Below are 17,426 nucleotides of genomic sequence, written 5' to 3'. Positions count from 1 at the left end.
TCAGTAGACTCAGAACATACAGTTAAGGTCCTGTAAATGTTTCATGTCAATGGCTACAGTGGTTCCTGAAATTCAGGGAAGCCAAGTCACTAAATTTAACATTGTCAGGGCACGGCATTTCAACTCCTCTTTAACTGAACTTTAATGCATAACTATGTTGATGATATGCTGATTTATGTATCCTTCTATAGGAAAAATTTGGAAAAGACTGGCAAACTGGAAAAGTACTGGATGGTGACATAACTGCTGCTACCATCGATGGTCTGAAGGAAGGAACACAGTACGAGTTCCGCATTAGAGCAGTTAACAAGGCAGGACCTGGAGAACCTAGTGATGCAACAAAACCAATTATAGCAAAGGCAAGATTTGGTGAGTGTGGTTCAATTTAAGGTATCAATTTCAAATTTGGAATACAAATTTTAAAAACTGATATTGTTATTTCATGTATGTTGAATACGTACCACCACAGAAATAGTGTGAAACACTGAATTTGTGGGAAAAAAAGAGAGAAATGAAGTGAAATATTGCAGTAGTAATCTCCAGTCAAGCCAGGAAGGATGATGATTTAGCTTTCAGCTTAGCCATTATTGTGCACAGTATTCATGGTTTGTCTTAATGGATCTTGACAAATTTTGGAATAGATCCAGCACTAAGGCTGTGGTTGAACTTGTCTACTGCCCTTGTAATAATTTAGCTAGTATTCTGTATAAAAGACTTTTTATACTGATGTTGCAAGTCCTAACTAAGAATAAAATATGTAATTGTTAAAATTACATGGAGGTTGAGTGGCTGGCCAATACTTATATTCAGGTGGTGAAAATCCTAGTACTGCTAACAGGAACACTTAAAGTAGGAAATAGTAATTGTAGCTTTTGCAACTCAAATGTTCTGTCTTTAGTGACAAAATGAGAATTGGTTGGGGAAAACTGGAAGAAAGGGGTGGGGAGGTGGCGGCTGATCACTCAGGTCATAGGATGAGAGGGATCCACCTGTTGTCAGGGTGAGGGAGAGGCAAAGCAGTACCATTTATCATTTATCTTTACCTCACCACATACATATAACAAGTGCAGCCCTTTTATTTAGTAAATTAATAAAAAATTAAAAGCAAAGAAATCTTGTGTAATATGACTTTATTCACAGTTTCATAAAATGAAATCTTATCTAATAACTGGATGTTGTTCACTTATGTCTAATAGATATGCTATATTTGTAAAAATGGGTCAAACATTAAAAAATTAAGACTGGTTTATGGTACAGTGAATCAAAGTTACATTGAGTAAAACTGATTTGCATAGTAAATGCAATGAATTAGTTCGTCTTCTGTATTTTTTGTTTTTAAGTGATATGCAAACCTGGGTGACTGTATAGTTTCATGAAAGGCTACTGAGGAGAAGTGAATGTTGAAGGAATTACAAGGATTCTCAAACTGACTGAATTATTATGGGTTCCACAGGTATATGATAACTAAAAATATTGACTAGTGTTGCTCACTAAGGTTTCACAGTTATAAACTCATCAGGAAAGCAGTAGCACATCTAAACTATGGGTGTCAGCCTGAAAACTCAAAAATTATCATGTGAATTATGATTGGAAGGTGTTAACTGTGGTTTGCAATCAGTTTGCTCGTTATGCTTCACAACAGTGTCTTTGATTATAATGCAGTGAGCTTTTCTTCATCAATGTGTATTGTATATTCATATATTTTGACTGTATGTCATTAAATTATTCTTCAGTTTCCCCATGTGCACAGTATCTAGAATTTCACATACAAGCTATTCGCCATGTGATGCTCCAATGAATTTAGAAACAAAAATACTCTCTGTGTATAATTCACAATATTGCATGTAGGGAGACTATTTATGGTAAAGACAAATGATCTTAAAAAACATTAATAGTGTACTAAGTCTCATTTTATGAAGGAAGATATATTATCAATGCTGTGAATCCATATGAATGTTGTGCCTTAATATCATAGACCTGCTGTGTGTCATTATCTAAGTGGCAAGGTTGATTCATTGTGCATAATGTTTCCATTCTGTTGTCAATGAGGTCTTGTTATTTAAATCATGAGATACTTTTCCCGAGGGCACTTGAAGTCATTGACACAATACTAATCTGCTATGGCAGAACATCTCCATGCAGCCACCCTACACATATATTTTGAACACAGTTTGTAGATTAATCGAAATATTTTCAATGTTTTTCTTTGTAATGGACTATTATCAATACGCTGAACTTAATGAGGTACCATTTCTTTACATCTCACAGATGAAGAATGAGGGATTGTAAGTTTAATATCAATGTTAAAATGATTTCATATATAGTACTAATTAAACTTAATATTGGAAAACATTAACGAGTTAACCTATTGAAACAGGTTGGACCATCACTTTATATTTTATCGAATGAACCATAGCTATATCATTCAAATGTGAGTTATGAGATAACATAAAACCATGCTCCTCTTTCTACAGTGTTGCTGTAGTGTGCACTTTATCAGACATTCTCTTGTAAAAATGTATCTTATAACATTCTCTCATTGAGTATTGTTGTTTAAAAATTCATTACTACACTACATGGTTTAAAATTTTGGTACAAACCAATGAACAACTTGTATGCTAAACATTTTAAAGATACTTCAAAAGTAATGGAAAGATAATATATTTTCTATATTTTTCAGTGAAACCATTTATTATTGGTGATGGATTAACCAACATTGTTGTAAGGAAAGGACAAGTTATAAAATACGATATAAAGTATGGTGGTGAGCCAGAACCAGTGGCACGTTGGGAAGTTGATACAAAGGAAATTGTAGAAGACAAAGAAGAACGGTAAAGAAATTAATAAATTAATTCTAATGTAAGCTCTTTCATTTCACAAATACAAACTACTTCATTTTGAGTGTTTTGTGGTGGTTGGTGGGTAGAGGCTATTTAGGATAAGGAAGTAGAAGGATTTTGAAAATGAGAAAAGAAGATAAAATTAAATACTGAATTATAACTAGCACTCCATTTCAACTATAGGTAGTTGATAACATGACATGACAAAATAGAGTAGTTTTGCACTGATAATGCTGATGATACTGTGCTACCAGTATGCAGTGGGGTACCAGTAGTTTCAAATTATTATATATTTTTTTATTTCTCAAGTAATACTGGAATGCTCATCAGTACATATGTTAAGAATATACATTTAAGAAAATAGGATCAATATAAAATATGCCTAAACATAGTAGATGTATGTAGCATCACATGGAGATGTACAGTATAAATGAACTATAGTACAGCAATGTACAGTCTGTGTCATATAGATGAATACACAGAAATGGATATTTGTCAGAAATGCAGTAGTGTCATTTTACACTGTGCTATTATGTAAGTGCTGACGAACTCAACACTCCATTATGCCTATAACTAGAGGTGTTGAGTTTCATTCCATTGATAATGCTCTTTGGTCTACCAGAAAATATGGATTGGAACACAATCACTACAACATTTCTGTAGTATATATTTTAGTCCAACTAAATATTGTTGGATATCTTAGGATCAACATTTAAAACAATCATGTATTGTACTAAAACTCTTAATCTATTATTAATTAGACATGTTTCTCATACTGCATCTAAGAGTATGCACATTGTGACAACCAGATTAAACTGGCACATTGTCTTACAAACAAGTAAATGAGGCAACTTAACCAATTATCATACAATGGCCAGGCATATAACAAGGGGTTTAGCACTGTATTACATGACAAAACAAATCATAGACTCAGCTGCAGCAGGAACTATCTGGGTCATGTGATTAGGCACAACACTGTTCTGGTTCAGAGTAACACATGTTGATATTGCACATTGCAAGAATGGAAAGTTATGGTAGAAAGTGGCTTCAAGGGCAGTCACAATGGCTTGCCATTACTATGATCAAATTTATTGAGAATAAGAAGGAGAAACGAGCCACAGTGCTGTCAGGAAATGTGACAAAATATGCAACCAAAATTAAGTCTATTAAGTACATTCTGTACAAATTACAGCAGAAGAAGGATAATGTCGGTTGGAGAAGGATTCAAGTAACCATCTCAAAGAGAAAGAAGCAAAACGTGCACAATAAACATCCCATTGGTGGTATTGATAATATGTTCTGAGGCAGCAGTTCTCTGACATTATAAACAATACAAAAAAATACCAACTTTTAGGAAATTTGTTAGCTTTTATCGCACATAACTGGATTTCAAGGCTAGCAAGAGAGAGAAATTGTTATGTGTGTAGAATTTAGTTTTAAAAGGTACAGGATGTATGAACCATCATACGCAAACAACACCATAGTTTCAGAAAATGCATTTTACAAGGGTAATCCCAAAAGTAAGGTCTCCTATTTTTTTATAAGTACATCGACCTGTTTATTTCTACAGTGGTTTACATCAGTTTACATCTTGAACATTTAGCCATTTTTTGACATAATCACCATTTCTGTCTCTGCATTTTTGTAGACGCTGTGGCAGTTTTTGTATGCCCATGTCATACCAGATTGCCACCATGCTGTTCAGAAAGTTATGAACCTCTTCTTTCACCTCGTCGTTAGAACTGAATCGCTTTCCGGCCAAATGTTCTTTTAACTTAGGGAACAGTCGATAGTCACTGGGTGCCAAGTCAGGACTATAGGGTGGGTGGGTGATTATGTTCCACTGAAACTGTTGCAGGAGAGCAACCATTTGCCGAGTGATGTGTGGGCGAGCATTGTCATGGGGACTGTGTATGCCCTTGCTCAATATTCCTCTTCTCTGGTTTATCAAAAAAGTCTTTGGACTGAAGACCAGAATAACAACAACTTCTTGTTACTTGGATCAATTCACATCAGTCTTCGTTTTCCTTCACATTTGATTCTACAGACTACAATGTATAATTGAGAGAGTGAGTGACTAGACAGATTCACTTTGCTTCAAAGGATGATTTTGTTGTGTAGAAACAAAAAAGAGAACAAACTTTTAACTGTAAATCATATCCATAAATACACATTCCTCTCTAACCTCATATTCATTTACAAAAGAAAGTAATTAATGCAAATTTAATTTCCATTTCAGCATTACCATTGACAAATATGAGAGAAACACAGTGCTTACTATAAGGAGAACAAGTAGAGCTGACAGTGGAAAATATAAATTAATATTGAAAAATGACACAGGCATTTGTGAATCTGTGGCTGATGTTGTTGTCTTGGGTAATGTACAAATAATTTTTAATTCATATAGATTAAACTATTTTAAAATTAATTATATTAAATAATATTGTGGTTTCCAAATAACTATTATATCAAATAATGATAGTAGCTCATATGAATGAAATGATTTAAGTCTCATTTTAGTGTGTGCAAGATTTTTTCTTATTGTTATGTCCTTGTGAATGGTTGTAAAACTTGCTTTTCTTATTGAAGTCATATTCAGTATTTGAGATTTATATCAATCCTTGCTACCTCACTACCAATGTTTTGTTTCCTCAGTAATATCAAATGCACAACATAAAATTTTAGTCTCTCTGTTTTGACAATTTTCTGCTTTTTAATCTTAAAATCTGTACTACGTGTATAGAAATGTTGCTGTGCACATTCTTTTAGCTAATGCTTCACTTTTCTGCTGAAATATACAAACCAGTTTACTAAATAATGATGAAATAAAACAAATTGCATAAAAATTAAATTCTGAGAGACAACCCTCCCTCATTCTCACTCCACATGTTCAATTACAGTTGGATATAGTGTGACTCTAATGTACTGTTTCAATTTAATAATGTTTTGCCACTTAGTGATTGATATTTGAAACCTTGGTTTTTTGATTTTTCAGTATTCCTGTTTAATTTACATGAGGTGGTCTATTTTAAGAGTGACCAGTGACCTAGAAAAAGTTCATGTTTACTAAGTGCAAGTTTACATGTCAATTTAAGATTTTCTTTTACGGTACTATCTTCTGTTTCTGTACATCCATGGTCAAAAAGTGACAAGATTTTCAACTTTGAACACTTACCAGATTTTATGCATGATCACCTCATCATGGGGGTTTTCATTGGACGTAGTTTGACTCTAGCAAATGTTATTTCACAGCTTTTATCATGTAGATAAGTAATGGCAGAAGAAAGAGACTGAAGTGGTGATGTGAAACTGTTTCTAAAAATTTGTGATTTTTAATGAAGAAATTTATTTGGTGATTTGTTTTTCAAATCTCCTTAAACATGTGCTGGTTGATCAATTCACTAACCTCATATATTTTTATAAAATTTCATCCTGTTTTCACAGTAGAGCACTGTTTGTATTTTTTGCTGCTACATTGTTATATAAAATTGGTAACTGTGTTGTTGCCGTAATGTAAAGTTTTTTCTTTTTGTAGACAAACCCTCGATGCCTATGGGACCAATGAAGGTTGAGGAAGTGAGAGCAAATCATGTGAAGGTTAAGTGGGAGAAACCAGAGGACAATGGAGGAACTGAAGTTACTGGATATGTATTAGAAAAGATGGATCTGGATACGGGACGCTGGATTCCAGCTGGAGAGGTTAGAACAGACAAAAAATTTGTAATGCTTCATTGTATTACCAATACTGGAAAATAAATTGAATAATTTCAGGACTATATAATAAAGGTGATACAGTCTCCTTCCAGTACTGAAAATCATACTAAATGCTTGCAATTGTAAAAATTGTTCTCTAGTTTTTTTGTGATATCTTAGTTAATTTATATGTTAATACTTAAGTATGTGACAAAAATTTAAACAGGTGGGCCCAGATAAAAACACTTTCACATTTGATGGCCTGACACCAAAGAAAAAATATAAGTTTAGAGTAAAAGCTGTTAACAAGGAAGGAGAATCTGAACCACTGGAAACGGAGGGAACTATACTGGCTAAGAATCCATATGGTAAGGGCACTGTTTTATTGTTATTATTATTAAAATTATAATGAAATGTACTAACAGTGTTTTATTTTTTACTGTGAATTTTAAATTCTTTTTGTGATATTTTCTATTATATTTTATCTTGTGTTTTCCATTGCATATACATTGCCTGACAAAACAGTGAAACACACAGAATGGGAGGATGAAATGAAATGAAACTTATGGACTGAGAGGGTATGTGATACTATTGCAGTGATTATAACATTGAGCCAAAATTACAAAGAACTTGATGATATGAGCCCACTTATCAGTATGACATTACACATCCTTTGGCCGGGATAGAGGCCAGGATGATTTCTCTGATTCATTTGGCTAAAGTGTCATAAAGCCTTTGTATCATCTCCTGATGAGAGCTGGCCCACAGCTGTTGTAACTAGTCCTTGATATCCTAGATACTGCCACTGGGATGGAGTTGACATCCAACCTTGTCCCACTCATGTTGTATCAGGGATAGATCTGTGTTCTTACTGGCCAATTGAGGATCTCAACATCACATGGTTTGTAGAGACATATGCCGTGTGTAGACAAGCATTTTCCTATTGAAAAGTGACACTATGACAGTGTTGCTGCTTGACAGATAACATGTGAGGATACAGGATGTCAGTGACCTGAAGTCTTACCTGATAGCTCCCAAGGCCATCATGCCAGGAGTAACACAGCTGTGCCTCTTCAAAACATTGGAAGAATGGAACCTCTGCCCAAGTTGTCACCACACTCACTAACGATGGTCATCTACGATAGTGCAGTGCCATGATTCATCGCTGAACAGAATCCAGTGCCATTCATCAGCAGTCCATGCTTCCCAGTCACAGAACAGAACCACTACAAACACCAACATTTGTCTTTATGGTGTAGCAACAGCCTATACGTGGGACAACTGCTGCTAGTCACTGACCATTTAGATGACACAAAATGTTGCAGAGAATCCATTAATTTTTACTAGGGGTTTACAGTATACTTGTTGCACTCTGTGGCAAGCCTTCCATGTGATGGTCAGACATGTCCAACTGGAATCTTGGCAACAAGTATGCCTGCCCTCACGTTTTCTTGCTGCCTAACATCAGGCCAATGTCACATCTGAATGCCCAACAAATCTGGACATTGCATGATATGACCAGGCAGCCAAATGGAGACTAGACAGTGAGACCCCTTTCAAATTCTGTCAGGTGCTGATAAGGCTGTCTCACAAGTGTATGCAGCATTTCCATGTCTTTGACAGTGACTACTCCGTGCCTGATGCTGTCCACACCCCTTATATGTCCTACCAGGCCTAGCAACAGTGCTGAACATGAACAGCACCTATGCACTCTGTGGTCATTGTACCTGTCTCAGAAAATTACAGCTCTAATCATTTACATACCCTCCAATGGTGCATATGTGTATAAAGTTACAGTGATATCCGACCATGTCTTCTGAATGCTTTACTTTTTTTGTCAGGCATTGTATTTACATTTTCGTTAGTTTGTATCATTGTATTGCACTTTTTGTCTCCTTTTAAAATGTTTACTTTACACTTTCGCTCATATTAAAAATGAACTAATCTTTTTTTCTCGGTTATGTTTTTCCTATATTCAAGTTATCTCAAAACAATTTTATGATTTATTAGTACAGTAACAGTTCAATATATATTTGCTTTGTACAGTTCCACATATTCAAAGTCTGCCCCTTTCTGGTTCCTTATACCTGTATTTACGAGGGTATGCTGAAAAGTTATGCTTCCAAATTTTTGAAGTGAAAACTGTTAACCCTTTAAGTAAAAAAAACCTTTTTAACATTCTACTTCTTTAGTCATCATGTCTACATATTTGTTTCTCAACTTAGTCACCCTAACAATGAACACATTTCTCCCAAGGAGAGACCACTTTGTTAATACTGTCACCGTATAATGTTTGACTTTGTTGACGGAGCAACAACCTCACCTCTTCTTGCACTATCAAAGTGAAATCTTTGAAGGAGATCCTTAAATTTTGGAAACAGATGAAAATTGAATGGGGCCAAGTCAGGAATGTAAGGTGGATGGCCAATGACAGTGAACCCAAGGCATCGGCCTGTTGCAGGTGCTCTTGTGTGGTCTGGCATTTTCGTGCTGAAGGAGAGGATGCTCCATGTGTGGACGAACTCTTCGAATTTGAAACTTTAATACAGCACACTGTTTCTCATGCACCAACATAATTAGCCTACAGTGCACACCAGCATGTTACGTGCAACAGTTCAGAGCACTCTACTGGCAGAGGGGTGCAAATATGTAGGCATGAAGAATAAAAATGTAGGATGTTAATAATGTTTGTTTCATTTAAAAAGCTTTAAGAATTTTCACATACAAAATTTGGAGACATCAGTTTTCAGCACAACTTCATACGTTTTTCTTCTGTGGTGCATTTTAACAGGATCTACAACATACACTTATTAAATTATTGATCATCTTGACAGTTTTATTATCTAAAACAAATAGATGTTTTTGTAACTATTTCTTGAAAGTACATCTGAAAGAATTTTGTAGAATGATTTCATAAACATTTTAAAAATTTGCAGATCCCTTAAAATTAATTACTGCAGGCATAAATTTCTTGAGCAAATTGTGGAAGAGGTTAACTTTGGAACAAACACAAACCCAACTGAGATGAACAACATTTCAAAACCTGTTGTTTTACGGTGGATCCAATTTACAATTTATGTTGATACAAGAATGTTCAGTTGCCTATAAAAAACATGAATTAATATTCAGCTATTGTTGAATTAACTATTTGCATTTCATGTTACATTTGTGGGAATCTGTGTGTTAGTGAGGGTTGGGCACATAAGTTTATAGTTACCTTCATCTTAAAATTCATAGTCAGGTAGAGCCTCTTTGTATTTTCTGTCCAAGAAATACTTACTGATTATTTGTGCTCCTCTGATGATCATGACACAAATCTGGGTTTATTTTGAATGTGCCTCTTCCAGTATATTACCCTATAAATTAAAATCATATTTGTTACTTACATAAGAACATATACATTTCTAATTATATAGAAACAAGTGACGAAGAGTCCCAGTGATGAGGAAAAGTATTTTGAGATTTGACTTTAAAAGTGTGCAGACTCTCATTAACCAGAGAGCAGCTTCAGTTTAAACAGAAGAAACAAAAAAAATGTAACTGAATATAGCTGTGATACTCTGTGTTTAATTCAGATATTAACAAACAGCAAATATTACTGCCAGTATTGTCAGAAGACTCATACATTACCATTCTGCTTCTAAAGCCATGATGTTTGCTAACTGTACAATTATATTGGTAGAGGTCCCAACAAATCCTATCAATCACAGCAAAGAGAATAATGGCAGATGCCAACAACTAATTCACAGCAAACAGCTTAACCCTTAATCTTACAGAAACTCATATTGTACAGACAAATAAAAATGACTTTTAAATACCAGAAGTAGAACTCAGTGGGCACATATTAAATTAAACTGTGTGTAACGATCATGTGCATCCATGTTAATGAAAACAGATGGCATGTACACTTAGATAAGCTAAGCAAGAAGCTCAGTTCTGCTTGCTTTGCAATTAAAAATCTACAGGGTAACAATTATTGAAGTATATTAAAGAAATGTAAATTAGTTACAAACTACAGTGTGCACACACTTTATTCAACATCTGAACATCACTACAAATACTCGGATTTAGGTTTTGACATGTTTGATATGCCTGCCATCACTGACGATAATGTGGCACAGATGAATAGTGAAATTCTGCATGACCAGCTGAAGTGTCGGAACATTGATGCTGCTGATGACCTCCTGAATGGCTGTTATCATCTCAGCAGTGGTTTTGGGGCTATTGCTGTACATCGTGTCTTTAATATAGTTGCACAAAAAGGAGTGTTCAGATTCAGAGAATATGACGGCCATGAGATCATCTTCCAAAACCTTCATGTACCATTTAGCAGTCACTTTGCCATCAAGGTGTTTGCACAAGCTCTGATGTTTGACTAAAATTCTTTGATATCTCACCCCCCCCCCCCCCCCTCCCTCCCTCTTGCACCCATAATATTGGTGTGTCTATGTTTATTGTGTGTTTCAGATGAACCTGGGCGTCCTGGAAAACCTGAAATATTTGATTATGACAACAAGAGTGTCAGCTTAAAATGGGCTAAACCAGAAAGTGATGGTGGTCGCCCTATAACTCATTACACTATTGAGATGAAAGACAAATTTTCTGTAGACTGGGTAGAAGTCTGTAAAACACAAGATAGTACATGTGAGGCAAAAGTTGAAGACCTGAAAGAAAGAATGGTGTACCAGTTCCGTGTCCGTGCCCACAATAAGGCTGGTGCAAGTGAGCCAAGCGAACCCACTGACACCCATGTCTGCAAACACAAACACTGTAAGTGCCACAAGAGAGATGATTATATATTTGTGGTAACCAAGTAATATTTGTTTTTGAAGTGGTGAAATTATTTTTGACATTGTGTACATATTTCTGTATGTAGTTCTGTATTATTGATTATGTATGTATTGTAGCATGGTTTTGCAAATTAATTTTTAAAAATTGGAAGTATAAGTTCTCAAGTATCTTTACATACTTGTACACAAAAATGACATATTTGACTGTAGCAAGATATGATTTTCCTTTCCTCAGTGAAACCAAGAATCGATCGCACAACATTCAAGAGTGTTACAATCAAGGCTGGCCGAACTCATAAATGGTCTGTGGACATATCTGGTGAACCACCACCAGCAGTTACATGGCTTTGGAAAGATTCTGTTAAGCTTGTACCCACAGAAAAAATTAAAATTGATAATGTCGATTATCATACTGATTTTACTATTATAAACGCAGTTCGCCGAGACACAGGAAAATACACTCTGATTGCAGAAAATGCTTCAGGGAAGGACCAGGAGACAGTGGAGTTGACAGTTCTTGGTACGTCTTTGATAAACGTGCACTCTATAATAATTTTAAAGCAATGACAACAGTTTAAATAATATTAAAATATGTTTGCCCATTGTGGTTCATCACTGTAAAATTACCTTCATGCTGGGTTCCCTCTGTATTTCTTCATGTCTCTAATAAGATGCAATTTTTATTTAAACTACTAAATTTGAGGAGCTCTTAGTTTAGTGTAAGTAGTATATTTTGTAAAATACATATATGAATTTTATAGGCAAACCAAGTGCTCCACAAGGACCACTTGAAGTGAAAGATGTTACCAAAACGTCAGCCAAAGTTAAATGGCAAAAACCAGAAGATGATGGTGGTTGCCCAATAAAAGAGTATGAAGTAGAAAAAATGGATCTGGCAACTGGAAAATGGGTTAGAGTTGGTCGAGTTCCTGGAGACCGGGAGAATCCTGAAATGGAGATCACAGGATTAGAACCGGGTGCTGAATATAAGTTCCGTGTGACTGCAGTTAATGATGAGGGTGATTCTGAACCGCTTGTTACTGAAAAGGGAACTATTGCAAAGAATCCTTTTGGTAAGTTATATTTGTGTATTATTTATTAAAATGAATATATGCACATAGAATATATTTTTGTGTACATTTCAGTAGGAGTAAAGCACAAGAAAGAAAAAGTAGTCTATATATTTACAGAGTCTTTCTTCTGTGCTGTATCCTGCTAATGTGACATTAACACTGTATGTTTCTCATATAATTTAATTTCATGTTTATATTGTTACTGTGATTTGGTAAAGATGTCAGAGGGCTGGAAAGTTTAGAGGAAGACAGTTGTGCCAGTCCATATATTACTAGAAGCAGTCCTTTTCCATTTAGTACACATTTGATCAACTGAATGTGACGGACATGGTCAGGAAATGAAACATGTCACAATACTTGAGAACTATTATTGTATGATATTGCTGTCGTTGCACTGAAACAGTAACAGTAAACTGTTACTGTTGCATCTTCACTCTTTGCCCAAACTTGTTTTAGATCTGGGGGCGATCTGTGCAGCAGATCAAAATTGATAATCAAAATATAAATAAAATATGGTGATTGGCTCAAATAGTGATGTTTTCCATGCTGTCTTCAGCTGAAATAAAATGATCATATGGCATTGATGGCCAGGAGTCCCCACCCGTGGAAGTTCAGCCGCTAAGATGAAAGTCTTTTTAGTTGAAGTGACATTGGGCGACTTGCATGTCAATGATGATGATGATGACAATACAACACTCAGTCGCCAAGTGGAGAAAATTTCCTACCCAGCTGTGAATCGAATCTGGGCCTAGTGTATGGCTGTCAACGAAGGGGACGAATATATCTTCAGTTATTCTGAATGGAATTGAAACCTCTAATCTGTAGATGGCATCTACCTTCGATGCATGATACTGTGTAATAATCCTAATGAGAGGCTGACAAGGGATATCTGAACTTCAGAAAAACATGAATTGCAAGATATAATTCAGCAGAAATCCAAGTGTTCAGCCCAACAGTACTGGCAGCAAACATGATCCTGAAAAAACAGTCTACATATTAAGTCTGTTGACAGAAGAGAAATTTCATGAGAAAGAGACATAGCCTGTCGTAGAGTCTAAAAGGAAGATGGATGAGATATTAGTAATTTTGCAATTTTCGTGTAAAAAAAAAGTAATACAAGTATAATATGTTTTCCATAATTCTGTAACAGATTTTAGCCAGTGATATAGGGTTACAATGCACAGCAGTCCAAAGACCATTTTTTGAAAATGATGAGCATCTTCCTCCAGTCACTTGGAATGTTGTATTACTCCAGTGACAACTGATAAACAGCTGTTGGAATAGAAGAAAGTTCTTTCACATAATTAGAATTGTACACATATTTCATCAGATCCTGTCACCTATTCTCTGTTATGTGTATTTTCTATTTCACAACCACTTATCTCAGTATCTATTATTTCAGTTCTTGTATTATGATTGAAAGGAGGAACTGTGGTATGACCTTCCTCAATGAAACAATTTTGGGCAACAAAATTTAATATTTCAGCCTGTTATGTGTCATCTTCAATTTCGATTCTAGCGTGATTACAGTGTTACTAGATACGTGAGTTGTACTCATTTATTGACTTTGTGTAGGACCAAAATTCCTCATGAATTTTTAGCAGATCAGAAGAGAGGATTTCACTTCTAAATTCATTGGACACCTATTATGTCACTCTTTTTTCTTTTAATTTTGATTTAATTCAGCTTTTGTTAGTAAGATGTGATCTGCCTTCATTCAAATCTATGGTGTAGGCCACTTTACTTTCAGGGAACCTTTCTGAAATGATTGATGAACTGTGGAGAGTCTTTCCAATTCCTCACGACCTCACATGCCACATGTCTGTCTAAGGCATGTTATACAATGCTCTTGAATGTTTTAGATTTATGTGCCTAATTTTCTGCCCCAGATATGAATATTTGACTTTGACTGCTCAGGTACTCTGCAATCTGTTTCTTGTTGCACTTGTGAACAAGAATAGTTTTCTGCCTTCCTAAATATTCCTTTTTGTATTCAGTGTTTGAAAAGAAAATTTATTGGGAATATTTCCAGATAATTCACTGTGCCATCCTCTGATGTGATGCTATTATGGTCACTGAGTGTCTGAGATTTAATGTAATACAGAAATTTCTTCAAATTTTCTATCAAGTCAGTTGATAGAATTTTATTTTAAATTAGTTGAATGCTTTACACATGGTTCTCCTTTTGTTGTTTTTGGCTTTGTTCAGTTTTTGCTTGCCTATAAACAGTCTGATTATGTTTAAATTTGCAGTGAAAGTCTCTTTGCTTTTGTAGCAGTTGACTAATGTGGCTGTCGAAGCATGACGGGTTTTTCCCACCCCCACAACATTGCTTGGCACAACCCTGTCTAAAGCATATTGCACAATACTCTTGGAATTGATACTCAGCATTGTCAGTCCTGGAGATGTAATTTTCTTTTTAACCACTCAGGTAATCTGAAATCTTTTCTGTATTGCTCGTGCTAAGCAGAAATACCTTTCCACTTTTCTTTATATTCCTGTTTACAACCATATTCAGTAATGCAGTAATGGCCTTATGATCACTGATTCCCTGTTCTAACTTCATTGAAAAGTTTGGGCCTGTTAGTGACGAGTAGATTGAATTTTATTCTCACAAGTCAGTTCTCTGATCAGCTATTCAAGGTAATTTTCAGAGAAGGCATTTAGAACAATTTCTCTTGATTCCAAGTCTTTACTACTCACCTTGAGTCTCCAAGTCTACAGCTGGTAAATTTAAATCTCCACCTTATCCGTAACATGACAAGGAAATGTGTGCAAAATATTCTGCAGGTTTCCCCTCAGATGTTCTGCCTCTACTGCTCCTGTGTCAGAGGGTCCATACAGGCACCTGATGACCATGTTTGGAATCTTCAGAGACTGCCTTTGCCAGACATTCATTTCTAATACCATGGGGACAAGTGGAAATTCAACAGTGAAATAGCCTCTTGGTTCCGTATTATGTGCCTGTTGATAACTGTGATCCTTTGTTGTTCATAGTTATCAAGGAGTAATGCATTTTTTCTTAGTAAAAACACCTTTATGCAATTCTGCTACAAATTTAGTCTCCAAACTTTACTAATCAGTTGAAAAGCCAATTAATTTATAATTTATACCTGTAATCACACTCTGTGACTGAAAAGAAGTGAATAACATAGAACTTTACTTCTTAATGTTTCTATGTGAATTTCACATCTGCTGTTAACGAGACAGGTTACTTAGTTTTTGTACGGTATTTGTCTTCTAAGCCTGTTCTACCTAATTTTAATATGATGTACTAAAGAATTATGTGAAGACACATTTCTATAGGACCACATAGCATCATTTGTGGCAGAATTTTTAGCACAAGTGTAAATGTCCTTGAAAACTGTTTTCTGAGCAGAATATATATCAGAATTTTTTATTGATAAGCTGTACATTGGATAGTTGCCGTGCTTTGTTACAGTAACCACGTGATTTAATGCTGAATATCTTTCCATGTAATAATTTCTTCGTACAAGAAGAAGTATACAAAAATGTGATATACTAAAGAGATTTTGTTTAAATTGAATTCTGTCATTTGCAGATGAGCCTACAGCACCTGGTACTCCTGAGATAACAGATTATGATAATGAAAGTGTAGATTTGAAGTGGACTAAGCCTGAAAGTGATGGCGGTGCACCAATTGAAAAATACATTATTGAGAAGAAAGACAGGTAAATTTCCAATGATACAATTTTGTGTCTTTCACTATAGTGAATGTAAAATAGTTGCTTTATTTTATTTTCTTAAACAATATGTGACTCCCAAAGTTTGGTGAAAAATGTAAAATGTAGCTTGTAAATGTACTTAATCAAGAAAGTATGAAATAATTACACAGCCGTGTTCTAACTCATGTAATCATATGAATGTGTCAGTGCAACTTCTTCCTTGCATTGTGTGTCCTTTTTTGTGTCATTATTCACATTTGTTGTTGAATGTTTGGACTGTATGGCTGTAACTGCAATTAACAAATAACCGTTCATTGTGTATATTGTTAATGAACAATTTGCAGTGTTCAGTAAAATTTTTCTGGGTTTGTGACCGCGTTGTCAACACCCTGAGGAAGGTCGCATGCAACTGGGACCGAAACGTTGGTAGTTTTATATAAATTGACAATATGGTCAAAAACTCAGAAAAATTTTCTTGAATGTGACAATGGCTGCGGAAGCCAATGTTTATAATTTGTACCTTGATTCCCTCTGTCAATATTTTTGATTGTTAAACATTAATTGCTTTACATGAAAAGAATTTAACTTTCTGGTAGGCTTCCAGGCAACAAATAGTTTGCTGAGGCATAGTGCAAATTATGTTACCCTGTGCACAGTGCTGTTTCTGTTCGTAAAGTTGAACCTTATCTTCGTATGCTCCTTAACACAATTTGGACATGGCAGAGGTGGCATTCACTTTACTTTCTTCCTTCATTTTCAAATTCTTCAGCATGCCAGTTGTAATAAATGCCATGTGTAATCAAGAAATGAATTTATATGAAGTGTTTGTGAATCATTTTTGTAATCACTAAATTTCATCTGAAAGTTTTTCTGCTTTTTTAAAACAAAGGTTTAAGCCAGACTGGGAGAAAGCTATTGAAGTTCCTGGAGACCAGTTAACAGCAAAAGTGCCTGACCTTAAGGAAAGGGCAGAGTATCAGTTCCGAGTAGTTGCAGTAAATAAAGCAGGGCCATCACCAGCTTCAGAACCAACAAAGACACATCTTGTCAAACATCGAGCATGTATGTCCATAACAGTTTTTTTGAATGTTTACATGTAATATATTCATTTATAAAATAGTTTGTAGAATCATTTTAACTATACTTGCCTTGCTGTTTTCTTCAAATATCTCATTTTCTCATATCTAGTGAAGCCACGTATTGATCGAACAAACCTGAAGCCAATTGTTATTAGAGCTGGGAAAAGTGTCAAATATGATGTCAATATTCGTGGTGAGCCTCCTCCAGACGTTAAATGGTTTCTGCAGGATACTGAGGTAATTTTGTAATAACATTTAATTATGT

At 35.2% G+C, this 17,426-nt stretch overlaps 1 protein-coding gene across 12 annotated transcripts in view; it reads left to right on the top strand.

Moving 5' to 3' along the window:
• LOC124555505 (twitchin) overlaps positions 1-17,426 on the top strand; it is a 367,233-nt gene that overhangs the window by 137,953 nt on the left and 211,854 nt on the right. For all 12 annotated transcript variants that reach the window (XM_047129451.1, XM_047129441.1, XM_047129452.1 and 9 more), the window contains 11 exons: positions 192-369; positions 2,681-2,831; positions 5,080-5,216; positions 6,376-6,539; positions 6,760-6,901; positions 11,001-11,303; positions 11,559-11,843; positions 12,085-12,396; positions 15,959-16,088; positions 16,972-17,144; positions 17,271-17,398. In XM_047129451.1, the coding sequence (XP_046985407.1) occupies positions 192-369; positions 2,681-2,831; positions 5,080-5,216; positions 6,376-6,539; positions 6,760-6,901; positions 11,001-11,303; positions 11,559-11,843; positions 12,085-12,396; positions 15,959-16,088; positions 16,972-17,144; positions 17,271-17,398 (2,103 nt within the window). The remainder of the gene's footprint in view (positions 1-191; positions 370-2,680; positions 2,832-5,079; positions 5,217-6,375; positions 6,540-6,759; positions 6,902-11,000; positions 11,304-11,558; positions 11,844-12,084; positions 12,397-15,958; positions 16,089-16,971; positions 17,145-17,270; positions 17,399-17,426) is intronic.

The sequence above is a fragment of the Schistocerca americana genome, chromosome X (genome assembly GCF_021461395.2).
Source record: "Schistocerca americana isolate TAMUIC-IGC-003095 chromosome X, iqSchAmer2.1, whole genome shotgun sequence".
NCBI classification, from domain to species: Eukaryota; Metazoa; Arthropoda; class Insecta; order Orthoptera; family Acrididae; genus Schistocerca; species Schistocerca americana.
This window is presented reverse-complemented; position numbering and strand designations above follow the sequence as displayed.